The 27,809-nt window shown below is 40.5% G+C and overlaps 3 protein-coding genes across 3 annotated transcripts in view; 2 read left to right on the forward strand and 1 right to left on the reverse strand.

Annotated features, from left to right (window-relative positions):
- cldn23l (claudin 23-like) lies at window positions 1-759 on the forward strand. Its single transcript, XM_070921045.1, has one exon. The coding sequence runs from the start codon at window positions 1-3 to the stop codon at window positions 757-759; it is 759 nt and encodes a 252-aa protein (XP_070777146.1).
- Window positions 760-2,555: 1,796 nt separating this feature from the next.
- On the reverse strand, window positions 2,556-27,415 carry cnksr1 (connector enhancer of kinase suppressor of Ras 1). Its single transcript, XM_070920902.1, has 21 exons — window positions 27,296-27,415; window positions 25,897-26,054; window positions 23,710-23,912; window positions 23,197-23,281; window positions 17,431-17,472; window positions 17,172-17,291; window positions 14,436-14,495; window positions 12,018-12,086; window positions 11,669-11,794; window positions 10,370-10,488; window positions 8,150-8,295; window positions 7,514-7,689; window positions 7,347-7,380; window positions 6,685-6,860; window positions 6,384-6,457; window positions 5,926-5,997; window positions 5,466-5,536; window positions 5,031-5,092; window positions 4,798-4,888; window positions 4,271-4,452; window positions 2,556-3,872 (listed from the first exon to the last, which is right to left on the reverse strand). Exons 1-21 carry the CDS (start codon window positions 27,345-27,347, stop codon window positions 3,432-3,434), a joined length of 2,559 nt encoding a protein of 852 aa, XP_070777003.1. The 5' UTR covers window positions 27,348-27,415; the 3' UTR covers window positions 2,556-3,431.
- Window positions 27,346-27,809, forward strand: part of rps6ka1 (ribosomal protein S6 kinase a, polypeptide 1) — a 50,740-nt gene continuing 50,276 nt past the window's right edge. The window contains exon 1 of the mRNA XM_070920903.1: window positions 27,346-27,483. Within this exon, the coding sequence (XP_070777004.1) occupies window positions 27,346-27,483 (138 nt within the window). The remainder of the gene's footprint in view (window positions 27,484-27,809) is intronic.

Genomic DNA, 27,809 nt, shown 5'->3' on the forward strand with positions numbered 1-27,809 from the left:
ATGATGCACACTCCAGCCTCCATGGTGATGGGGATTGTCTTTGCCCCGTTGGGACTGGTCCTTGTCTTCACCGCCGCCATCACCCCTCAGTGGAGAGAGGGACAGGCACGTCTGGGCGTGGCAGGGCCGGGGTCATTTCTTCGGTCAGGAGTGAAAGGTCAAGGGATGGGGGTCAGGTCGGGGTCAGTGGAGGCACTGCTCTTACTGCGCTCTGATGGACTCTGGGAGAGTTGCCTGCAGGTGGAGCACTCAGAGCTGAAGCAGTGCTGGCCAGTGGCAGGTCCATACCAGAGAGACCCGAGGGTTCGCCTGGCACAAGGTTTGGTCCTGACCTCATTATTCCTGTGTGGCACTGGCATTGTTCTGGCATGTATTGGGGTCCGATGTTGGACAGATATACCTCTGAGAGGCGTAGCAGCTACAGGTGGACTCCTGGTGGTGATGTCCGGGCTGCTGAGTCTGACTGCACTCGGTGTGTACACCCACAACCTTGGAAGACTGGGGATGGCAGATCCAAGTCAAGGCATCAACAACCCCAGGTTCCCCCACCTCAGCCTGCATGCAGCCGGCTCGCTCTACTTTGGATGGCTGGGTTCATGCTTACAGGTGCTGGGAGGCAGTGCTCTGCTGTTCAGCTTCAAACGGCCAAAGTGCCCGACCTGCCTGTCCTGCCTGGAGCTACCTGCCTGCCCTGCATGTCGTTCATGTCCAGAGATTACCAACAAGCCAGACATGGATGTTTATGAAGTCAGCTGTTAGACTGTGAACCTTAAACTTAAAAGACTTGAAGACAACCATGGGTAAGGATGAACAAATTGGGACATGTGGGCACTTCTTAATGTCACTTCCAACTCATCAGCTAATAAATCTGCCAACTAATGAAATGAGTAAATGATTGTGAACCACAGGACGTTGCCACTACCTGATTAATATACTCTAATATCAGGTACGAACATGATGGATGTAATTGCCTCTTGTCAGAGATGGAAATTTGGGGGTGTGATGATGAGTACAAAGATTGTTACAGATTCATTAAGGTCATTGTGGTTGAAAAGAGTTCCTGCTGCCTTTAACTGCAACATGTAGTGAAACATGACTAAAGTATCTCTTTGTGCTGCCTTTTACATCGTAGCCATGCCTTTGTACTGTTAGCAAGAAACATGACATTTTGTTGTGTCGGAACAAAACTGTGAAATGTAAAATATTTGTGATAAATTGTAAGAGTGGACTAGCAGTTGCTTAGATAACATTCGGGCTTTAAACATTAATGATTGGACAAGCTTGCTTTGTTATAGATTACCACTGTACAATATGGATTTCATCTCTACTTTCTAGTTTTACGTTCCTGTTTTCTTTGGAAATATGGTTCTTTTGGAGTGGAAGCAACAATCTTGAACAATTTTCTCCAAAAGTTTTTGCAATCTGTTTTTAATACTTTCTTGATTCAGTCGCTGCAAGCAATGAAAAAGACCAATTTTAGAAGTCAAATTGCTCTAAGAACAATACAAATAATGTGCCAATTTCTTTGCCTGTCAGGGTAAATAAGGGTGTGATACCTTCCCTAAGGAGCCTTCATCTAATGAATGTGATATTTCTGACTTGATAACATGAACAGTGAGAAGAAAAAACATGTTCATGGAGGGGGGTGTACAACAGGGTGTTATTTGGTCTTTGTAAATTATTTGTTGGTGTTAACTTGTTATGTGTGTTCATACTTGTTGGTGCATTCTGCATTAAATAAAACATTTCAACAATATATCACTGTGTGCTGCGTCACCAAGTCACCAAGAATAAAAGCACAAAAAAAAGCTTTTTTAAAGACCCTTTTGAACAGAAATCACAGAATGATTATGTATAATTGATGTCACACAGATATCATACATTACTAATTACCCTGTATGTGTTCGTCTTTGCTATCCTCAACACAAATTGAGGCGGTTTATAGAGCTTGTTTCAAGTGTTGGACAGTAATTAAAATTCATTGTCTCCACACAAAGCTGAGAGGCCGACAGATCATCACAGCCAACGCACAGCAGACAAGGTCCTTTCAGTTAAACCTAGTGAATTAGCAGAGAGAGCCCTTTTATGTGAACAGATCATGGCCTGATGAGAGAACGAACACTTCAGTTCTTTCAATCTGTGGCAAACAACGTCATTCAGCGAGTGACTAACCGTCAGTAACACGTTGAGTTGAGACCAGCAGTTCAATACAATGAATTCGGCACAAAGAGAACAAGTATGTCTTTGAATCTTGATGCTTTTTGCAACATGCACACCCAGCATTGAATATTGTTATTTTTCAACTAATGGTCTTTGGACAGATTTTTACCTCAAGTTGAATGCATGGCAGACTGTTTTGAAAGCAGCAACCTTCACCTGGTGGCAGGTCAAACAGAGGAACGAGACTGTAAAGAAACCATTTCTACGATATATCTATTCAGTGAAGTGACCTTCACCAAACAGCTTAAAGAGCGCTCACACAAAGAGCGAGATGCAACGGAAAGTATTGAGGCGTTGAACTTCATGTACAAAGGACAGATGTAGACATACACATGTAAGAGCAAGCATTTTATAATCTTCTGTGTGAGTCTCAAACTAAATCACATACACATAAAACAACCACACAAACAAAAAAAATTGCAAAAACATATCTTTATCAAGGTCAGTCATTCCTCATTCAGTCACTCTGATCTTGACCTTTAAACCACAACAGGAACTTCACATTTCAGTGATCATCACGCTCCCTTTTTATTAAGCCGATGAATATTACAGTGAAAAGGAGCAGGGCCGCCTCGAGGAGTCTTCACTTGTCTTGCTGCATTCACGGCAGACGTCATGGGCAATAAGGAACACTGAACCAGAACCGTCATACAGCTCTATGGTTCACAGGTCCATAAGTGTGGTGAAGTACGGAGTTCTACACAGGGGCAAGAAGGCTAAACAAATTACAACAAAATAAACCTTGACCAGCATGGAGCTATAACCGTGTTTCTGAAGCAAATTTTCTGTGCAAAACATTTAAAATGTATACCTTTTATTAAGGTAATGTCATTAAACAAATACATACAGTATTCATAGTAAGACTGTATTTACATATCACATTACAAGAGGCATGACTTATATTACATTGAATTCTAATATAAGTTCTACTTTTTATCATTAGAAGAACGAGACAGCCTTGACACTTGGCAAACTGTTCATTTCTCTGTTGTAAACTTAGCCTAGCCCTAAATTTGCAAGTCTGCACTGACGCATTTCACTCACATACTTGATTAAAGTGCTGATTTAATGACGATTTTAACTAATCCTTTCTGGTGAAAGTCAGCAGAGGACGTGGTGAAATGCGCCTCTCTCGCACTGCTGCATGACAAAACGTCTTCGTCTGATTCTAGTAAACAACTTTGCAGTGATGCGACTGTTCCAGCATGATCTTAAATATAGAAGTAGTTCTCAGCAGCTTCTCCGCTTTGCGCCATTTCACTCAGCTGTTTATTTATTGAATCCTGCAGCGATCCCAGAGAGAGTTCCAACACTGGACTGGTCTCTGAGCTCGGAGAGCCCTGTGGGATCTCCAGGAGAACATCAGACGGTTCTGCGTCCACCAACTGCTCCCCGTCGCTGAGGCTCAGTCTGTATGCGCCTTCTGCCTCTGCGGTGGCTGTCTCCGTAGCGACAGTCTCCAAGGCAACCTCCTCAGTGGGCGCGTCCTGCACTGCCGCGTCGTCCCCTCCTTTGGAGGCCTTGAGCGCGGCCAGTCTGTCGATTTCTTGAACCAATTCTTCGTTGTGCTGCTTCCACTGACGATACTTTGAAGCTGTCAGATCAGAGTCCTCTAAGATCTTGTTGATCTGCAGCAGCTCCGTCTCTTTGGCCTGCAGAGTAAAAGGGCTTTCAGTGACCGTGCATAGGAGACTGAGAAGACAGTTATTTGATATTGATTCATTCTTATTTCCTTGGATCAAAATGATAAAATGTACCACAGAGGTGTGATCGTTTCATAAGTGAACAGTGAAAATTTACTTCTTTCTTGTTTTTACTTCTTGTCCCTGATCTGAACCTGATCACATGACAGTTGTTTAAACATGCAAAGTTCTCTCAAAAGCAAGATATAGGATTTTATCACTGTCACAGTGATTTCTAACTGGCCAATGCGAGAGTGAAGGTGGTTGACGTGTGTCAGCATGTCATCATGTCATCATATGGCTTGTGATTGGACAGGGAAGGGTAACCTGAGAGCCTGAGCCATGTCCTGGGTGATGTTTCTGCTCACCTTAAGGGTGCTCTGCAGGGCCCGGAGCGTGTGCGCCTTCTCATTGATGATAGGGTTCTTGTTGCGACGAATGAATGATTTCCTAAAGTGGTCGTGCGTAAACGGCTGCTCGTGGCCGATCAGAGAAACTCCTCCTTCCTTTATGTTGTTCAACATCATGCCCATCTCATCTACCGGCCCTCCTTCTCACAGAGATGAAGACACAGACAAGGGAAGCAAAGTAAGAGCAAATAAAGATGGAGGGACAGACAGAGAGATGGAGTTAAACACAAAAACAGAGCTGTGGGGTTTGGTTGACAACACATATGAAGCTGTTATGAACCATCCATTTGTCGACAGTTGATTGGGCGAAACATCCACAGGGTAAAGTCAAGAAAACAACATGTCATGATGAAGATGACTTTTCCATTCAAAAATTGCTAAAACATCCATCAGAGGGACTCAGATTCAAGACATTATTCACTGAGAGAGAAAATAAGAAAGCAGCAAGGAAATCTGGAAAAGAGACAGAGTTTTACAGTACATACCTGTTCCTTTGCTGCCCCCTGTCACAGGACTAGATAACGGCACCTTGCTGGGCTTCCCCTTGGGGCGAGGCAGAGTGTTGGACTGCACTTTCTAAGGCACATAATGAGACACAATATAATCCGAATGGTACTGCAAATGTTGTGTGTGTGTGTGTGTGTGTGTGTGTGTGTGTGAGTGTGCGAGTGTGCATACTTGTTCGATTACGCATGTGTAAACCTCTAACTGTACTGACCTTGTGTCTTCTGCGGGGTGAAGGTGATCTCTCGCTTTCTGATTCAGTCTCGCTGTAACATTCTGCTCACAAATAAACACGGCTTGTTAAATTAATATTACCATAACGCATTATATCAGAGTATATTAAAAACATTTGGTACACATTCAACTTAACTGATTACATCTAACTGGCAGGACTTGATTAAAATCATATAATAAACGGCAGGTAACCATAGAAACAGCAATCAGCTATCATCACCATGAATTAAGACTGTAAAATATTGGTTATTTCCTTAATAAAGAATGGAATTTGTACTATGTAGTTAAGTCAATTTTATGTATGAAAAAAAGTTAAATAGATTATATACACACCAAAGTTATTGCAAAGGATGATTTAGATGAATGAGACCACTAAATGCGTATTCAAGAACAAATAAGGAGAACGTTTCCCCACCTTCTTCACTGTCTGGGCCTTTGTGGAGCTTCTTATGATTCTGTATGGCTGCAATCAGACAGTTAATCCACCTGGAGAAAAACACAAATAACAATTTCCGTTTGAGTAATTCAGTTTAGGATTAGACTTCCACAGCTTTAAATTTCAGCCAAATGCATCATTACTTCAAACAGCACAAAAACAGGATCAGGAGCCAACTGTAGGGGGCAGTGCAGACCAACACATGTTACACCTCTAAGGTGCTCACTCCTTGCAAAAAAATGAATGAATGAAGACAGCATATTTTGTAGAGGATGCATGTAGTCTACCATTATAAACATTTTGGGTCATTTATGTAAGACATGTAGCACTGGAGGCTAAACGTGCATTATTAAACTACCTTAACTCATCTGTTAGAGAAGAAAAGAAAGAAGATAGACAGGCTGAACAAGACCTTAAGTCTGTAATCGATCCGACTTACTTGCTCATGTCACTGACATTGTCAGCGGCAAAGAAGAAGTTGTGAAATCGCTGGTGGCACATTTTAAACACGCTTGTGGGGAAAAGAGCGAAAAAAGAGAGAGGGAGGATTAAACGTCAAGTGGATCTCAGGCCACATGAAACGCATCACGGAGAAATCAAAAGACATAAAACACAAAACATGACGAATTCAAAAGATACAAAATGTGCTTTTTCTTTAACAGGTTTTAAAGAAAAAAGGTTGTATTTTGCACAGTTTCCTGCATCTCGTACGTAACGTCAGTGTAATGTTGCATAAAGCCAAGACAGACCATCCACTAAATAATAAAGCTTCTGTTTCAAACTACCCAGTTACGTTTAAAAGATTCAAATACTTTGTCATTACTGCAAGGTAACTTTCATAATATCAACAAACTTAAAAAGCCTGGTAATGTGATCCATCATTGACTTCATCCTTACTATTTTCTCTTGTGCTCTCCAGCGCTCTCTATGCTGTAGCTGGAAATATTGACAAAACCCTCGGCCTTCTCATCCTGCAGAAAAAAACAAACACACAGTTCAGTAAAGTTACACGCAAGACTGGCTACAGAAAAAAGACACATTCAAAGGAGCTAAATTAATATTTTAATACAATACTCTACTCAAAAGACTTGAAGTACTGTATCAAAGCACATACCAAATTAAAGTTATAATACAGTACAATACTAAAACAATAGTATTGAAATCATCTTTAAACACAGTTCCATAGTTACGTTCCCACCTGCTGGCTGGTGTACCAGTAGAGGGAAGGCCCCTTGAGGACAAACCAGAAGCGCTGCCACTTCTGGGCGATGAAGACACTGCTCTCCTTTCTCTTCTTCCACAGCCAGCCATCGCAGTCGGGTCGACCCAGCTCCCGGCAGGACACGCGACGCCGACTCAGAGCAGTGGACATTCCTGGGAGGAACGAAGAAGAAGAAGAAGAAGAAGAAGAAGAAGAAGAAGAAGAGTAGTAAAAGCAATCGGTTTGTTACAGAGATCAACAAACACTGGAGCAGGGGTGTGGTGTTTGGTTCAGGTGTGAGTCTGAGGTACAAAAACATTTTCCTGAAGCTGAGGGATTTTCTTTTTTGCCTTTGGACATTGGTTTTACTTTTTCCTCCCAGACAGTCCAACTTGTGTAAAATCCTCTATTTCCTTCCATGGCCCAAAATTTGGGAAATTAGTAAGTAGAATCATGTGCATTAGTATTACTTCCATGTTAAGTCCTGTTAAGATGCCGTAAATCTACTCATCCTTAGGAAAGTAATTCTAGAAACATGTATATTCTGCTCTTAAACTAGGGCTTAATTTGCTTTTGTCTTGAATTGAACCCATATGGACCCTGATATTGACTTTAGTATTTTGCTTATATTCATGTAGTATTACAGCATAAACTTTTACCTTTTGTAGAGCTCTTCTCTCTGTCCTTCTTCCCCTGAAAGAAGAGAACAGAGTTTATTCAGTGTTCAAAATGTAATTCAATTCAAATGAACTTTCAACAACATCAACAAATGGGGTTCAAAATGTCTTGCAGTAAATGTTTGCATGTCATTCTTTTATTCTCTCACCGTGTGTCCCACCATTTCAGGGCAGGAACTTATGCTAGCTGTTTCCTGGTTGACTCCCTGAGGTGAACTACTTCTGAATGACCCAAATCCAAAGGGAGAAGGACTCCTGGGTGACGGCGACCGGCCTCGTCTTAGTCTTGGGGAGAGCCTCGAACCCCCCAAACTCTCAAACTCCCCTGAGAAAACACATATGAAACACGCATCCCACATAAATTCACATTGAATTTGTGTCAGTGATCTACATGAGGTCACAGTTTGAAATATCACTGCAAAATGAAATCCAATATTTTGACCTAAATAATCCTCAAAATTCCTTTCCTACATGGACTATAGAAAGATATCTACAGTAAGATTTCAGGGCAATGGGTCTATTTCAAATTGCCTTATCGTAGCAAATGTAATTAAGACTTTTTTATTATTACCTGCAGACAGTGTATAAAGGATTTCCTTCTTTACGTTAATAAGCATTTTTAACATTTTTTCCAAGTAATATGTTTGGAGGGCTTAAGTGGTAGTTATTCTTTCATATGTCTTTAACAAAGACCACCTGTCTCTGCAAAACCCCAATATCCTGCTTTATTGAGGAAGAAAGAAAACATCTTGCAGAAGGCCCGAGTTCCCTCTGTGTTTTCTTACCGGAGGCTGACAGTGGGGACAGCCCCCCCTGCTGGTTCTGATGTGAAGTGAGAGTCAGACTCCCCTCCAGCTCCTTGTCAGAGGGCAAGTCTGATTCCTCCTGTCCCATCGGCTGTGCATGTGCCTCTGTACCGTGAACAGCTCTCCTGGAACGGAAAACACAAAGAAACTGATCACAAAAACCAATCGAAACAACTCATTGATGGTGCATTCAGCTGCTAAAAACATATCAACAAACAACAAGCAAACGTAGAAGCGGTGAAAAGAGTCAACCAAGATGACAACCAATACTTACTGCTGTGAAAGAGTGTAAACGACTTTTAAAGAGGTAAAATATGACTCTCTATGCCAGTAGTCTGAAGTTTCTACTTGCCTTTTCCCCTTAAACTGGAGTTTAGTGTATCAGGATGTAACAGGATTATTTACAACCTTAGTGCACCAACCCCGCCTACTCCCTCCATTTGTCTGAGTGCGCCTGCTCTCCATCAGCTCTCACTGCCTCTTCCATCACTCCTTTTCCTCCCTTCTCCCATTTTTCTTTTTTTTTTCTTCAACTTGTTTGTGTTTTTCTTCATCTCCTCAAAACACCCTCATCTATTCAATTCAATTTTCAATTCAATAGGCTTTATTTGGCATGACATTTGACAAGCACAATTGTGATTATGAAAGAGGATGTTAAGGAATAAAATTAACAAAAATATTGTGAATAATATATAATATATATAAATAACATAAGTAATCAAGTTAGTATTGGTACAATTTCAATGCAATGTGACTTTAACAATGCAAGACAAACAAAAACAATGCAAGTGTTAATCTACTGGTGATAAAATAAAGAGATGTTAGTGGGGATAATACAAGATTATTATTATTCAATAGATAGCAAAAGAAAATATACTGATAATAAAATGAAATAAAGAGTTCACATTTTGGAAAGAATTACTAATATCAATATTCCCCCAGCTCCCTCATCACAATCCATCTTCCTTTTCAACTTCATTTCCAGTCAGCCGTGGGTTGTGAGTGTACGTAGTGGAATTTATGGCATTTGCAGTGTGACCTCATCGCAAACCTACCGGGTCCTGGCAGATTAACGAGGTCAAGAGGGTTCGTGGGAGGTTCAGCTCTGTTGAGTAAATCCTTGGTAGTTTAGTGAACCAAACTCATGTCCAACCTGCTCTGAGATGTAGAGCTCTTGCGCTTCTACACAGACTTGCTGAAAGGAGAACGTTGCAAGTTCCCACAGATCAGATAATCTTTTTATTGGTTATACAGGAAATTAAAACACTTACTTTTCATATTCAAGACATGTTCTTGTTTGAAAATGAATTGTTTTGTGAAAAGTTTTACGTGTATCCTTGAGGCCTATCAAATGTGCTGAATGCATTTCCTTCCCCATAAAACATATTGTTTATATCCATGTTTGTCTTCTTCCCTGCATTTTGCTCAGCGTTTTGGCACATTACCGCCACCTGTTGGTCAGTAGAATAGAGTAAAACCATTGGCAGGAATGTGTATCATGTCACCCGTATGCATGTGCACAAAATCTAAACAAAAAGGGGACTCACTCACCAAGTAGCTCCATAGTGCTACTAGCAGTCAGATATTCCTCAAATTCCTCATTCCTCATAATTGTATAAATCATTCAGCTCTATGCAATGAATTTCTTTGGATGAGCAAGAATGATTTATACTCTCAGCTAAACCACGACTAATTATAGCTAATTTAGAATAAAGCTAATTTAGCATAAAAGCTAATTCATGCTTTCATCTAAAAGACAGGGTTCCTTTGACTCAAACAATGGAAACAATCCAGATTCACCTCTGGATCTAATCATCGTAATCTGAAATTGAGTAGTAGATAATTAAAATGATATGTGTGCAGCAATAACGCTGTTGTGGTTTGGTGTTTCTTGGCTTTACAAATAATTGGAAATTTTCTTTTGAAATTTGTTTATGTTATATTTATATATGAATGAGTGATATGGATATACAGTAATCCTCTTTCACTGTATATGTAATTTTTATATCACAATATTGATGTATTTTCCTATAGAGTAAAATCTTCTGGAAAAATCAAATGGATAAAATAACCTGGTGGGGAATTGAATTCAATAAAATTCATCTCGTTGATGCAAAAATCATATTAGAATCCAGTATTACCCAAAGTGAGCTAATACACTCATAATTATTAAGAAGAATAGCTAATTTATACTCTCACCTAAAAGACAGGGACCTGACAGACGCTGCTACCCTCTCAAATATGGAGTGCCTTGGATTCCCCTCCTCGTCCTTCTCTTCTTCCTCCTCTGACCTCTCTTCTTTCTCCTCTTCCTCTTCCTGGACAGAAATCAGCAGGAATACAAGCATGTGAGTGTGCGCACTAAACTGTGTATGTGTGTATTTAGGGGTTAACGGAGGGGCAAAGAGGCGGATGTCATGTGGATTGTTATGGCTGCCTTCTCCTCAGGTCATACAATGAGGGCAATAAGGAGTTGATACACGCAGCGGATTCACATCTCCTCATGTGTGTTTCCTCACCCCACGGCAGCAGCAAGATCTGAGATTAACATGGCAATGGTCACAAGGGGGTGTGAAATGAGTGTGTGTACTTGTCTCAGAAAAGTAAGTGTGTAGTTCAAAGGCAAACAACAGTTGGCATGGTGACTGCTGGGAGATTATAAGTGTTTATGGAAACGGATCCCAAGTGATGTTAAAATGGAAACTGAAGAGGGGATTCTCGTTTAAGGGAAGGTTCAGGTTCTCCTGACGTAAACTCTGTAAAAAAAAAATCCAGTTTGTGACATGATGTTTCAGCCCTGGATGGAATTATCCTAAACTGAAACTAAGTGATAGAAAATCAAAATTGCGTGCGTGCAACAATAATGCTGTGGGTTTGTTGAAGTCCATGTGTGGGCCCATCATGAGTTATTGGGTATACTGGTATTTCGCACTGTTCTGTTAAAATGGCTTCAGTGGTGAGGATACTGTGAGTGACACATGGATGAGAAAGCAAATGATGTGATGATGTATGCTATCCTTTAAATATCAAGATATTGTGAAGTGTTGGAACAGAGCTAACACAGAGGGGAGATTCTCCTTTCCCTGGAGCCTGTCCTGTCTGTGGCTAAGAGGAAATGTCATGTGGTCAAAACTAAGCAAACCTTTTAAAGATTTTGTGTCCAAAATGGAAAGTATTCAGCTTCTTGGGAGTGAGGCAATCTGCACATGAGATTTTGATATTTCTTATGTGTGTTTTTTCCTGTTTGGAGCACTTTTCATGGAAATCTAGCCTTAACACCCCTCATCATGGACCAGTGTGTGTTGGTCAAGGGGAAATTAACAACTATCATTGTGATCATCATCCTCTGGGGACCATTAATATATTGAAACCAAAATCCCTGGTCAGCAGTAAAACTGAACATACAGTATATTCAAACTTTTCATTTGCTACTTTGAGAAGTTGATAGAGTTGATGGAGTGATGAGGTAAGTAGAGGAAGACTTCAGCGATCCCTGACCTGTGTATAGGAAATCTGGACTGGATCTCTGCGTCGCACCAACCCAGGAATCTTCTTCAGGACCAGAGTCACCCCGCTGGGATTCTCCTGCAGCTTCTTCACAAGGTTAGCTCTGCTCCAGCCCACCTGACGCAGCAAAACAGATGATTATTCCAGTGTGAAGGTGATAGTTTCAGACACTAAAACACTTTACAGGAGCAGAAAATGTACAGAAGATTCTCTCAGTTACTTTGGAGCAAAAACAATTCACAGCTCTTACTGACATTAAGTCTGAGACGGAGATGACCACGTGTATACAGTGCAATGGAGCAGTGCAACATACATATACTGTATATACTGTAACACTCACTACTATCTGGTCGTTGACTTGAATCACTTCATCTCCTGCCAAGATCTTCACAAAGACATCAGCTGAAGGCTGTAAAAGGAGAGACAAACAACACAAATAAGAACCTGAAATAAATAAAACCCAGCTGAATATTGTTCATAGTAACTTTTGGTATTTTTCTTTTTTTTGTTTGTGTACTTTTTAGGGACAAATGATCCTCTTATCTGCTGAGACTTGCAATGAGTAAGCAGTACTGTACATTTTAACAGGTTTTGAGAATGTAGGAGGGTCTTCTTTTTAGGTATGAGGGCTCATTTATCAACCTGTTACACACAGTATAGTGTAATTGTGACATATTATTATTTGTCATACCTCATCAACAGATTTGTGACTACTGACCAAATTGGAAATTTCCAACAATGAAAAATAACCCATTACTGTAATAGGTATTCATATGATCTGCCAGTTAATCATAATTTGCAAACGTTTTAAGTGTCTTTGTGTTGATGTTGTTGAGGAGTGGGCAATATATATAAAATCCTCAATCATTGTATGCAATTTTATATAACAACATCAATATATATATTGAACGTGACAAAGTACATTTTCTGGAAAATAGATTGTGAAACTGTTAATGGATAAAATAACCAGAAAAAAACGTGATGGAAATGATGATTTTGGCTGATCCAGTGAATTAAATACCTCACAATTCAAGAAAACTTGATCACACTAACGCAGTTCCTAAAATCCAGCATTGCCTTACACATTACAGGAATAGTACCCACGCTGATTTTTATAATTATATGGGTGCTTTCTCTGTGTGAGGCAGTACAAAGATCATGCACACAAGCTGTACTGTGTGTGTGTGTGTGTGTGTGTGTGTGTGTGTGTGTGTGTGTGTGTTTGTGGGCAGCGGTCACGTCTCTTATTAGCAGTCAGCCGTAGTGATGTAACTGCAGTAGCAGGGGAGTAGAGGATACTTTGTTGTTGACATCATGGAAAAATAACATCTCCATCTTTCGGTCCCACAGGAGAGCTACCCTCGTACTCATTTTACAAGCCCTCCTTGTTCTGGCTGATAAACACTCCTCCATCCTTCCATCACTCCCACGTTTATTTTACAAGCCCCCTGATCCAACTGATCTTTGGCTTTCTCAGAAAATCATCCATCTGTGCTCTTTCCATGGGATTTTATTTTCCAAGAGAAGCCAAATCAATTTAAACTAAAGTTAGCAAAGTCAACATTCTAAGGCATTTCACCACTTTTATTGTAATAAATCCTATGTACTCGATATCCCTGTGGTTCTGTCCAGTTTGATAGTCAGCTACTGTAGGTGTGAAAATAAAATGATTCAGAAGTAACTAGTCTATAGTCTGTTTGACACGTGGCTTATAAAAGGATGAAAAAAAAAAAGAAAAGTGTGCTGTCGCACCATTTCTCTCCAATTTAAAGATAAAGCAGCAACTTTAAGAGTAAAATGGAAAATACCTTGTTAATTACAAATATAAAACATGGCACACGACTGATGCAACTAATACACATACGTATATATTGTAAGCAATGATGTGTCATGTACTGATAGGCAGGACGTGTCTTTATTTACAAGCAGTTTGCAGTCCACAGCCTGGAGTAGATACCTATAAATACAAAGTATTTGCAGCACAAGGGCTCAGATTGGTTTCAATTTCAAAGCAGTGAAGCAAAGGAAGAAAAGCCAACAGCTAAATATAACGTGCCACACAAAAGTACTTGCAGGGGGATTTCTGCCTCGTCCACAGCTCATGCTTCCATAATAGATTATTAAGAAATTAAAATTTCATACTTCAACTCTATTCATGGTAGAAAAAGACATCATTGTATACTGATTCTCCTGCAGCTGAAAACAACCACTAAATGACATTTTATTGCCACACACAGAGAAGAGAGTTGATGTACTTTTGAAAAAGAGTCAGAAAAAGGAAAAACTGATCATTCTTCTTTTTCCTGTTCCTTCTAGATGAGACACCCAGACAGATAAGTGCAATATCTGTGTTTAGCAGATCGAAACCCTCCAACAGGAGCAGTGTAAATGAGTGTAAAAGTGTTATATATGTGTTATAATAAGTGACAGACCTGAGCCACAGAGTCTCAGCTTGTTGCCTGTTACACTCCGACATGTCAGCGCTCTTTTTAACAAGACAGAACTGATAAGAAATGAAACGTTGCGAGGCACTAGACTCTATTGGATGTAACCTCCAGCTCTTTTCATGGGCCTCTAGCAAAGACACAAACTGTAGTTGAATTTAACCTTTTGGTCTGGAGCTCAAGAGGAGCAGAGGTTTGAGTCACGCTGCTCTTCGGATGATTGGTTAGGAGCACTGAGATGGCAGCGATGGTTAACCCTGTGCAGTTTGTGGCCTCAAGTCAACAGTGAAAGCAGGGAAATAAACGAGTCTGACCTCAGCAGCAGTTCCGGTCACGTAGTGATTACTGGAGCCAGTGGACGTTATCTCAATCCCCTGAGAGAGAGAAACAGAAAGATGTTAAACACATTTCACACTGATAAACATAAGCATTTACTGGCAACTTTGCAACACAGAATGTCAATTTTGCACGTCAGTGAGTCAAAATGATTCACCATAATGGACTCATAAACATTGCTCTATCCTGTTACTGTCATCCCCGTTAGAGTCTGTGGAGATATTGATGTCTCTCCAGATGTATCGATGGTTCAGCCTGTAATTACTCGTCAGCGTGCCTTGATTGATTATTTTAAGTCATAGTGGACATGGGGAGAGCCAATTAATCGCACCCCAGAAAGCCCAGATCACATGACAAAACATGAACGGATTGAAAAGAGCAGATATTAAGACAAATACAAATACTATATAAAATATCCTATATACAGCATATAGCTCATCATGTCAAGTATTACACGATGTGATGCCTTTATACACAACCAATAAGCAGTGCATATTCAAATGGTAACACTTTACTTTAACCTCCTATTCAGCATTTATCATATATGAATATTTAATAAATGATTTAAAACATACTATAATGTAGTTGTAAGCAGATATAAGCCATACGTGGAGGCTGGTGTATAAACAATGAATGACAATGTAGTGAAACACAGTTGTAATAATACAAAATATGTCTTCATAGGAAAAGTCATCCTTATACGTGTATTATAACTCTTTTATTAAATGTTTATTTACTGCTTATAAATGATAAAAAGAGGTTTAAAGTAAAGCGTTACTGCGGTAATAAAATTTTCTTTATGGATTTTTATGTTTGGCAATAATCTGCAGGGTTTTGAATTCCCAGAGACAACTTCACAACATAATGTAAGCTATCCATCACCTGTGCAAACTACCCAATTCTTTTTCTCTTAAGACCAAACACATGGCATTTATGCCATCATGAAAACATACAAACTATCACTTCCTGCACTTTAAACTGAGACATTTACCAGCAACGCAATAGGATATCAGCTGAATCACTACGTTGTTAGTCATGTCCCCAACACTGCATGCACAAATCATTACACACATCATTGTGATACAAACCACAGCTGAATTGTGTCAAAGCTTAAAAATGATTTTACATATCTTCTCTTTATCTCCACCTTCTCCTTTGTGACTGGAATACATTTAAATTTGAGGAAAATGGAAAAGGAAAAAGTAAGCTTTTACTTTTAGATTCACATTTACTTTATGAATTGAGCAAGTGCACGCCATGTTGTGTACAATGTGAATTATAATTCTTCCTGCCTCTCACTTCCCTTTATCTCTGTCTTTAGTTCCCATTACTTTTAATTATTTAGAGGGCAGACCTCGTTATCGGTGATGCGCTCCAATCAATTTCTCTCTGTCAGCCGAGGGTAATCAGGTTTTGTTGCTGTTTTGTTGTTGAGCACGTTTGTAAAAATGATACTGTTCCACTGAAGAAACATTGTGAGGAATTACCCCCAAACAGTTTACACGCCTGCAGCCACCCTGAGACACACACAATTACGCATCCATTGACACAAACACAACCAAATTGTATACTTGTCTACAGCATTAGAGGTGATGAAGGGGGCTAGAAAATGTGCATATTTGCTTTTAAGACAACACACTGGAGATATTAGGAAGGCCAATGGAGCGAGTGAGCAAGCACAAGCAAATGGGACTATTATCTTCTAACAAGACAGATTTTAGTACACAGAGGGGGAAAGAATTTGAACAAAATTACTCCTTAGAAATTAATGAAAAGGACACTAGATGATGTAGATAACAGGCAAAGAAGAGAGCTATAATTGTTGTGCTCAATGGACCGACTGAAGGCTAAGGCATTAAGAGGAGAGAGGAGGCAGGAACAGAAAGTTGTTTATGAACAACTAGACTTGAGAGAAGGTTTTGGAGAGAATAAAAAGAAGAGAACCGGGTTCAGGCAGAACCTTGAGTTAGATGAAAGAGGTGATGAGTGGAACCAAATGATGATGGAAAACTCCAGGCAAATGATGAAGGCAGAGAATGAATACTGAAAATAACAGAGAGAGAAAGAGAGCGAGAGAGTGAGAGAAAATGAGACACAGAATAAGAGTTGATTGTCAAGAAACTGGTGAAGCGTTAAAACAGTCAGAGAATTGTTAAAATGATGGTAATAATGAGATGATGAACAGAAAAAAAAAACTTCCAGAGGTAACCGGGAAAGTAAAGAAGAGGCAGAACTCTTCAAACAGAGCTGACAACAATCCCTGAATGTAATAAACACAAAATCTTGATGTTGGTTTACAGTTTCTAAAACATTTTCATGTCGCTCTTATTGGAAGAGTTTGTGTCAGCAGCCAGTAGCCCACAGTAAATAAATCAGTTTCGCTTACAAAATGTCAGAAAACTGTCTAAGATAATGGTCAGATAACAAAGGCAAATCGGTAACAAAAATAAATCCTTTCTTTGGTTGGGACCCTGAAGCATTCTGGAGGCCACCAGACCGCATTTTGAAAACCTCAGATTTTTAATTCAATACGATTTCACTGTCAGAAGAGAGTTACATTTATATACATTAAATGTCTTATATTTGGTACAGTTCCTGTATATGCTAAATTATATTGTACAGTAAAAGTGGTAGCAACTTTTACATCTGCTCAGACTTTTCATTTACATTTAATAGTGAAAAGGTCGGAGTTATCAAGAGAAAGAAGGTTTTACCAGCTGATCACCGGGTGACACAGGCACCAGGTCGACACTCTCGAGCTGAGCACTGTGGACGAGAAGCGCTTCAGGGCTGGAATTCAGGATGTCATCACAAACTGCCACCAACTGACGGCACTAGAGGATGAAACAAACCACCATTTATGATCAAGGGTATCTCATTCAATCTTGAACAAAATAAAAGGAAAAACAACTGAAATGACTTATAATTAATAGATTATATTAATAGTAAAGTACAAACGCTTGGCACACTTACCACAGAAATGATGTCCTTCTCCTTTTCATAGACTGTGGTGTCCTGTTGGATGAGTTAAACAACATGATGTGAGTGCCATCTAAACAGTTTCACAAAGCAGAGTAACTAAACGGCACCACAGCAGCCTATGTAATGCTGATATTGATTTGTGGAAATGGGACAACCTGACTCAAAAGTCCTATTTCCACTTCACAGCATGAGTCAGGAAGTGAAAGATATCCAGAGGCAAGAGAGGCAAATGAAAAAAGACATAAAACATAACACAAGTTCTATAGAATTAGCAGTACAGCGAGTGGGCAATCCCTTTAGCGGTGTGTAATGTCCACTTAATCTAAGGGTTCACACTAATCCCCACAAGCACACATGCATGTACACTTTATGTAGCGTATGGAAGTGTACACACACACAAACACACACAGGAAGTCAGTGGTCAGTGGTACAGTTACAGAACAAGAATCAGTACAGTGTAACTAAACTGCTTAATCTCTGATTGGGAGGAAGGTGTTGATAATCGTCCTACATGCATTACTATAACTTGGCCTGGGAGCTGGAGAAATGAAGGGGAGGCTTTGATGAGAGGTTAAAAGAGAAGAGGGTAGATGTTTACACAGCATAGCATATTCATTGAATAGACATATGCCACATATTAATACCGCCTAAGCTAATTTGCAACGCCCGAAGATGCGATAAGTTACATAAAGGATTGTAAAGGGAAACTAATCCCTGTGAAATGTAACAAGGTGATCAACGGCGATTGGATTTCTGTGCTAATTAAAGGCTGTGACACAAGGCTGCAGGGAGGTTTACGACTGGGAGAGGTTGCTCTCATGATTGTTGGTCAGTTCAACTTGTCTGTTTGGTGTTTGTTTTCTGTGTGTGTGTGTGTGTGTGTGTGTGTTTGTGTGTTGCTATTGCCCTCGGGCATTTGAGTGTGGGCACTTGCGAGATGCAGAACCTGAGATATATTGATTTACACCACAACAAACCACTATAGGTTGTGTATAAACACCTAAAGATGTTCAGATCTTTATCTTGATCCCTGGGCTACTCGAGAAAAGCAGTCTTTTCATGGCACACTTGCTATATGCTAAAGTGAGTTAGTTAGTAAACTAGATAGCTAGTTAGGACAAATTAAGAATTTTAAAGTTATTACAATCCATCCCGAGGGGAACATCAATGGCTGTACCAAATTCTATAGGGATCAATCCAATAGTTAACGCATTTAACCTACAACTGCATATGTAAACCTTATGGTGGCACTAGAGGAAAAGTCAGTGGTGATCAAGTCAGCCATGATCATCTGTAGAAAATTTTATAGCAATCTATCCAATCGTTGTTGAAGTATTTCATGTCTGGACCAAAGAGGCGGGCCGACCAACCAACAGCAAGACTTTGCCAACCCTAGAGCCACTAGCATGGCACTAGCATATACATGTTACAAACGCTGAAACAATAATTTACTGTAAACCCAAGACATAAACTCTCTTATGACTTGGCCAGATCCATGTTCTAAGCTTGATCTAGTAGTGGAAGCAGTGATAACAGTGGCTAAGATTTACTGTAAATCTTGTTGCCACCTCCTACCACACACCATCACTCCTGGCTTCGCTTCATTAGTAACACCTCTTTCTTTCCAGCATCTCACCATTACTTTTTAGACATAAGGTAAAAATACACACCTCTGCCTTCTGGTGTATTTGGAGCCACTTCGCCGGAGGCTTCACCACAACCTGTTCTACATTTCTTTTTAACTCTGCCAGAACAGGAAACGACACATTTATGTGTGTGAGGTGGCCGATACACTTCTGCCCTGAAACTGATGTAGCGCCAGGAGGGTGTGGTGGAAAACACAAAGAGCTCAGTACACTCACCCACAGTTCTCACTGCTGGTTCCTCAGTGAGGATGACTTCTAGACATAAAGAGACATTGTATCCACATGTCTACAGCCACACATACACTCACACATAATCACTTTCTGACTTAATTGAATCTGCTATTTAAGTAACAAAAGTGTATCAAGAGTCCAAAAACATCTCACAGTCTGAAAAAAAACACTGTTTTGCTCATTCACAAAATATCTGTCACATTCCCATCAGTTCTACTGTAAAGTACATATACAATTACAGATTGGATATGAAGCATATGATACTTATAAAGCATATGATGCCTTTGCAAAAGTCATGAGGCAGAGACACATGAGGAGGACAGGGGGATAGGAGAGGAGACAAGAGGAGAGGTGTGTGTGGCTTGATCAGGCGGCGAGCTAACTTTGCAGCAGTGCTCTGTGCCTGAAAGCTGTTCTCACTATAGTTGTCTAGGAAACAAAGACAAGCTATCATGTGGGTGTAACAATCTTAAAAAAGCAGACAACGAGAATGAACACAGGCACGCATGGACACACACATACAAAAAGGCAGAAACTATCACACAAAGATGCAATAACGCATGAACTGATGAACAGATTCCGGCCTTTTCCTTTCCTTTTGTTGTCGTCTGCAACTTCACACACAAACACAATATATCAAAGCCATACGAATCAAAAGCCTTGTCAAGTCAAGCCCCGACATGTTCTGTCTCTGTGTGTATGTTTGCATACTTGGACTTCACCAGTGGATATTTTCTATTTGCCACCAGGTCACAGACTTGCTATAATAAGACTGGGAGACATCACTGTTAGATCTCTTTTACATCTGCTTCTCACCTTTCCGTCCAAATCTTACAACCCCTTTTCCTCTCCCCTTCCTGTCCATGTTTTCGTCTTTGCCTTTTACTACTCCTCTCAGCATGAAATTTCACTTGTGCTCTCTCAGCACCATGAATAACAAGTTATAGTGCTCCACTTCTGACAGCTCAGATGGGTGATGCCTTTTCACCCATTCGTAGGGTTACCCTTGATATTCTCTCCTGTATTCAAGCCTCATATTATTTCCTCCATCCTGAGCTTTAAATAAGTCCTCCATTAGCAGAGAGACGGTGATCATTGTTTAGTAAGCAACAATAGAGCAGTTTTTAGTATGTTGTTTTCTTTTATAGTGTCCCCCCGGTCAAAGAAAAGAATTACGTATCCAAAATATCACATTTTAAACAAAGAAACAGTCATAGATTTGTAGCTCCAAGTTCTTCAAGTTCAACATTAAAATTGTGTTATATTTTCAAGTGATGGTTCTTATGACTCTTTCAAAAGTTAGATTTTGCATCAGAAGTGTCTTTTTTTAGAATCACCATTAAATTCACATACCTTAATGTAATACTTCAAAATTAAGTTTTGCTCTCATATCCAAGTCCACAGTTCACAGAGCCCTCTTTTTTTTTCTCCCTGTCACTCTGTCCTGGACTTTGCTTGAAGCTCAGTTGGTTCAAAGCAGACTGAGCATGAGCTACTGCGAGACTCTCAACACCAGCTGACTGCTGACCTTGATTGCCCTCGGGGTGCGAGGAGAAACACTCAAACGCACACAGGGAAACAGGAAATAAGAGTCCCTTCTTTGGTGTGAAGGATGTGGTGTAGGTTCTGGTGAAGCAGTTCTCCAGAAAAGGACGTCATGATGAATCCATGGCCTTCTGACAGCCGTCTAATATATATATATATATATATATATATATATATATATATATATATATATATATATATATATATATATATATGTATACAGGGGCTCATGACACCAGCCTCACTCAGCTGGGAGCACATTTTAAGAAGACCATGATAATCTGTATGAGCGCAATAGCACAGTAAATGCTACATTGCTGATGTAAGTATGGTATAGGGACACACATGTGAGCTTATGTAAGGTGACTCAGTTGTACCGTAGATGCAACAAGTGTGTGTAAATCAACGTGTTCTTCTTCAAAGCCTGTGTCTGCAGGTTTATAATGTTATGATGACAACTGAAGCCTGAACACACATTTTTTCTTGTCTGTTAAACAGGTGTGAGGGCCTCTCAGCTGACCTTTTAGCTCACCTGCCAAGTTAATGAACATCTTCATAACACCTGCCAAAACAGGTACTATACAGGAAACATATACATATGAAATTACCCTATACATTTTCAGTGTTATTTTGTGAATGAAAGTAGCAGCTATGTAGTCACTTACAACTTACAACAACAATCTGTCCAGCTCGACTGTTTTCACTTCAATGATTGACAAGCTAGTTTGGCAAGTGAGCCCATCAAAAACTGACCCTGAACTCACTGGACAAAAAGCTCTCAGTACAAAAACGACTTCTTTATGGACAATAATTCTCACCTTTAAAACACCTGCATGCACAAACACACAAGTGTGTGCACAAAATGTCAAAAACAGGAATTGAGAAAACAATGGCGAGACATTACCACACGATGACCAACCTCTGAGAGGCACCAACGACAAAAGCAGTGAAGGTTTTAACTCACTAATCACTCACTCAGTGCCATGAATGAAAACAACAGTCAACAGGCCTGTCAGAGTCAACAAGCTCAATCACTCTCTGAAATCCATACTTCCTTCCTCCACCCCCTGCTCCATAAGAATAATGTTACTGTTGCTGTACACCAATACAGCCCCCACAGCTCTCATTTCTCACCTTGAAAGTACGATGTTTGAATGATCTCTAACGTTATTATCAACCACTTAAATAACAGAGCAAAACAAAACTTTAAATTCTAACAACAAGCAAAAAATACACTCAGTGATGAATGTAAGTGTAGGCTTGAGCTATTTTAAGCAGTCAGGCAAAGTGCAAAAGCAGCAAAGCACCTTGTGGAGAATTATCCAATCAAAAGGTGAGAACCGTACCTGTCGTGCTGGGCAGGCGTCCAGAGCTGGCTTTAGAGGGCTATATTTAAATTCTAAATACGGAGCCTCCTCTTTCACCCACAGCTCCTCTGCACCTCTGACTGTCTCCTTACCTCTCTCTAATTATCCCTCATTCTGCCTCTATCTCCGTAGCTCTGTCTTCCTTTTTTGTCTTCTTCTTCTCCTTCTTCTCCTTCTTCTCCTTCTTCTCCGCTTCACTTCTGTCAGGCTATTTATCGCTAATGTCACTACAGCGTCCTTTCAGAGTTAATAGTCTCTCTCTGCCTGTTGCTCTCTGCCCATTCAGCGACATGCACTCCCCCAGGAGTCAAAAGCCATTTAGCAGCAATCCCTTGCTCAGTCTCCTCCTTCTTTCTCTGCCTTCCCCTTTGCTTCCCACTCTGCCCCCCCCTCCCTCCCCTGGGCTACTACAACATATCCAGGCCTGTCTCTTCTGCTACCTGTGAACGTTTTCCCCCCACTTTGCATGCATCCAGTTATGAATATTCCTTCTCCTCCCATCTCTTTCAAACATTTCATACTACCATGAGGAAATAAAAACAAACAGAATTCAGCCCTCTTCCCTTGCAATCCTTTCAACCTAAGCTTCTTCAAGGTACAGCCGCCTTCAAATATGCCAGGAATGTAAAGATAAAGAATGCATTACTCAAGCTAAGCCGAGGAACAGGGGGTGTGTTTGTGCTTCTGTTTTTCTTGCTGCTTTTTAGGGGTTGATTTTTAAAAAGAATTAGCCGACCACACAACAGGTCATAGTTCCTCTTTGGAAGTTTAGTGTGCACGACAATGCCACTAGAAACATGGTTTACTCGTGTGTGGTTCCTCTAAAGACAAAACACCTCATGCCTGCATTAAAGTGTACTAAACTAGCCATTCAGTTTGCATGACAGAGAAACATTTTTTCAGCAAAAGGCAGCCATTCGACGGCCAGTTTTTTTCACTTCACTGCTTAAAGCCATAAATGGACCAACCTTGTGGACAATGTCTCCCAGCTCTCTGCAGTAGGTGAATATGTTCTTGCAGGTGGTGTATCCACGGAGCTGGAAAAACTGATACCTTGAAAGACAGGGATTATGTTTCAAATAAATCTGGATAGAGACTGCAAGGGCTTACTGCAGGCAAGTACAATGATTTAATTTCACACAACTAAATAAAAGGAACAAATGCACATTAACAATCTTTGAAAGTCACACAAAGAGAAAATGAAACAGAGCAAACAGAGAGGAACAGGTATCTTTCTTAACAAGGGACAACATGTGAACAGCAGGTCAGCGCATGCACCAAAACATTCCCATATAAAGGCTGAATGATTTGACCCCCACAGCCATCCTTTTTACATAAAACCTATAACAACAAAAACTACATCCAGAACTATTTTTACAAGACACAGCAGAGAGCATTTTCTAAGTAAAAAATAACAGCAGAATAAAATTGGATTTCGAGTGCTGTATATATAACGGTTAGATAACTCCCTCTTTACAAACCTGTTGAGCAAAGAGAAGAGTCCTTTGGCAGAGGTGATGAGCTCCACTACATTTTGCAGAACAACTACAGGCAGCTTGGTGGTGCTGCATCCATCGTAGCTGTTGCGGTGCCAGCGGCCCTGGATGCCCATCTGGAGGGTGTGGGCAACGGCACGCAGCTTCTCTGTCAGCCCACGTAAGTTCTCACCACCTATACAATATGTCTGGAGAGCACACACACGCACACCGAACACACACACACACATGTTAAAGGTCTATTCCACTCCTGAAATACTCTCACACTGGTGTACATAATCAGTCTGTGATGTTTAATGCATTACTTCCCCTCTTCCTACCTATGGTCCCTTAACACTTCACAGAACACAGTGTCATATTCTATGATCACAACATCCCTGGTTCGACTGGTCCGAACCCGGAGATATTAAAGGGAAATATAACACATGAAAAACAGTATATAGACCCTATCATGTCATCATAATGTTGATTTTTAGCTCAGTATCTAAAACCAGTAATAAATGTATGTTTCCTTTCTTCTGATCTACACCCAAGTGCCAGTTTATTAGGTACACCCAGCTTAAACTAATGTGGTCTAATACAACAGTCTTGCAATAAATCATCCCTTTATGAACGTCATAACGATCAGTTTGTGTTTGATCTGTTTCAGAGAGGTGTTGATTCAACTTTATGATCCTTGTGGAGGCTGCAGTTTTGTTGTGTTGCAGTGAGTTCATCCCATTTAAATCTATGACTGTAGACTAAACATCAGAAACGCCTCTCAGTATAACACAATACAAATCAACCAAATCAAAAAGCAGCAAGGGATAAAATAAATGTCCCTCAGTGAAGAGGACAGAAAGAGCCTGTCTCTCTCATATGGTCGTCATCACAGTTTCCTGCCGTGACTCTTCACAACCAGTGAAGAAGGAGCAGGTTATTGTCGTGACCCACTCGTCGGTGGTCAAGAGGATTGGACCGGCCAGGTTTTGTTGTTACACATCAACCAGCCGGAACAATCCTCCGTCAACAAGTGGCCATGAATATTTCATCAACACTGTAGCTGTTAATTATGTAACCGTGTACTTGAATGTGTTGGGTCTGTTTCATGTGACGGTTGTTTTTGTGAATGAGCACAGTGTTCGCACCTCACAGAGCATCAAGACAGAGAGGGAAGAGACAAAGACACACACATACACACTGTATTCAAAAATTTAAAATTCAAACTTTACATCTGTGTATGGGCTCTAATCTTGACTTATGTCAAACAATTTCTCACAATTGCACTTTTTTTACTACAGGCTTTACTCACACACTCATTCACTCAGACTTTGGGTTAAACTCCTAATGACTATTTCAGTCAGTATTGCGTTTTATTTCAACAAGTCGAGAACAAGCAGTTTAAGCAGCCTGAGCTTTTGCCTGATTGTTACACCACCAGAGCTGGAACCTCGCCTGGTACTGTCCTGCTCAATTAGTCCTTCCAATGAAACAAAGGCCATTCTGGAAGCACACAAACACCCCCACACACACCAACACGACTATTTAAGTGTCCTAAAACTCCTTCTCAAAATTGGACAGGGAGGAAAATTAATTAGTCAGCAGGAAAAAAAGAATCAAAGGGGAGGCAGAAGTGTTTTTTTAGCCGACTGCAAAGTTTTTCCAGAAATTTGCTTGCAAAGTATTAAGCGCAAGCTTTTGTATTTTAAATCTGCTTTGGTTGCAGTTGAAGCATGACTAGTCCTTTGATGTTAGCTAGAAAAATAAAGTAACTATTTTACTATGATATGCTTGACTAGGGGATTTTGATATAAAAGTTGGAGAGCAAATTTAAGCTATGAACTCAAACTTGCTGCATGTTGCTAAAGGCTCTGAGTGTACTCCAGTGAAACAAACAGGACTTGTATGGCAATACGAGCAGTTGTGTATTCTGGCTGGATTTGCAAAAGATTGTCCGGCAGCTGCTGGCTCCACTGTGCAAACAAGAGCAGAGTCTAAAAAGAGTATGATGGTGGAAAAAATACACCTCTGTGCTCTAATATCAGAACATACACGGCACCAGAGCAAGACAAGAAGATGACTGCACAGTAAATATCCAGAGCACAGCTCCACAGCACACAGCCTTGGATACACAGAGCACTGCTATGGACACATACTGTACACAAACACACGTGATTCAGCTCCCTCCCTCACCAGAGAGCAGAGTTTCTCCACAGCCTCCAGTATGAGCTCCTGGTGTCCGATCTTATGTACTCCCAACTTAGCCAGGTCCTGAGAGGTCAACTGGAGCAGATCCAAACCCGACAAATGCCACTCCGAGACCGGGTACTGATGCAGGGGGGCATCCAGACCTGGCGGCAGGACACAAAAGCACACACACAGACACTTAAGCTTTAACCACATGCAGTACACAAGTATAAATGGAAAGAGAAGCCAAAGTCAAGAAAGTCACATGCATGTACAGGCAGAGACATGCAAAGAGAGCATGGACTCACAGAGGTAGACATCAGTAGGGCTGCAGGCATCCTGAGTGAAGTATGAAGCAAAAGACTTCTGCTACGCTACATTTTGGGCAATTGCGTTTGAAATAGGTGAAACAAGAGATTTATATAATTTACTTGCAAAATAATTCATAAACTATACGATGTTGATATTATAATATGAATATCATGTCTCTTAACTGTGTAAGTAATGACTAAGTAACTATAACCACCTCAAAATGAATGCACAAATGGTCTTAAATGTGTTATTACATGTAACAGCCAGTGTTGGAAGAAATATTGAAAAACATTTACTGCAATAGCAATAAAATAGCAATACTACACAGCAAAAATGATCCTGGTGCAGCACAAATCCTGCATTCAACAATGTACTTATGTAAAAGTATTAGCAACAAAATGTGCTTAAAGTATTAAAAGTACTGATTGTGCAGAAGAATATGCCCCTGCCAGAATTATATCATTATGTTATGGGATCATTATTATGAATATGAATATGTAAGTGGTACTTTAATGTTGTAGTTGTAGTTATGTACTGTTGGGTACTATAATCTGTAACGATGCATCATATTTTATACACTGATCTTGTGTTTTGTTGGTAAAATATTACCTATATATGTTGAATTGATGTAATAAAACTATATATATTTATATATATATATATATATACTTAAGTTGAGTAAATGTACCTACTTACTTTCCAGCACTGGTAATAGCTCACCTGTACTGTAGGGCGATATTCTAGTACTAGTAATACATTTTTGCCTTTTAAACAGCATTAGAGAGCATAAATACATGCACTTCACAGTCTGTGTATAAAACATACATAAATCAGCCCAGTGAACGCAACACGTCCTTGAAGTAGAAAACGGACACAGTTTCTTATGGCACGACCTCAGTTGTTCACTCTGATCTGAAGAACAACACTGTTGTGGCTTCTTTCTCAGCACACAAGCCACTTCCTCATTCCACCTCCACCTTTCACTTCCAAGAGGATTTGCGTGGCGCTTCTATTTCTGACTTTACTGTCCGAGCCAAAGCTACCTGTGAGGCGATCAAGGCGTGAGAAAAAAAAAGCGCAATATGTTCCTCACCTTGGAGCCAGGAGCTGACTCTCTCCTCGCTCCACGACGTTATAGGCTCCATGCTCCAAGTCCTGCTGCAGTCGCTGGTTCACTTTCCAGCCGTCCTGGCCGACTTCTACCTCTCCGTGCTGCTGGAAGAAGGAAAAGTTGATCCTGATTTGGAGTCGGACGATGACGAATGGCACTCCTTCTCGCAGGTACAGGTAAGAAAGTCCCCCTGCTGTCAGCCAATAGTGCGGAACTGTCAGGCTCGACCAGGAGCAAAGACCCCTCCCTTCTACCCCCCCACCCCCTCCTTACCTGGAGGAATAGTGTGTGTGTGTGTGTGTGTGTGTGTGTGGGTGGGTGCTGCAGCTTTAAGGCTTCATAACTTCCCTCATAGTTTTACTTTCATGCGCAATCACGTCATCCGCACGAAGAAGGTGCAGGGCCTGTGATATTTACACAGCAGCATGTGGAGGCAAGGGGTGGACACAATAACAGCAACACCTGTACCTGTACAGTAGAGTGTAATCCAGTACAG

The sequence above is a fragment of the Enoplosus armatus genome, chromosome 15 (genome assembly GCF_043641665.1).
Source record: "Enoplosus armatus isolate fEnoArm2 chromosome 15, fEnoArm2.hap1, whole genome shotgun sequence".
Classification (NCBI taxonomy): domain Eukaryota; kingdom Metazoa; phylum Chordata; class Actinopteri; order Centrarchiformes; family Enoplosidae; genus Enoplosus; species Enoplosus armatus.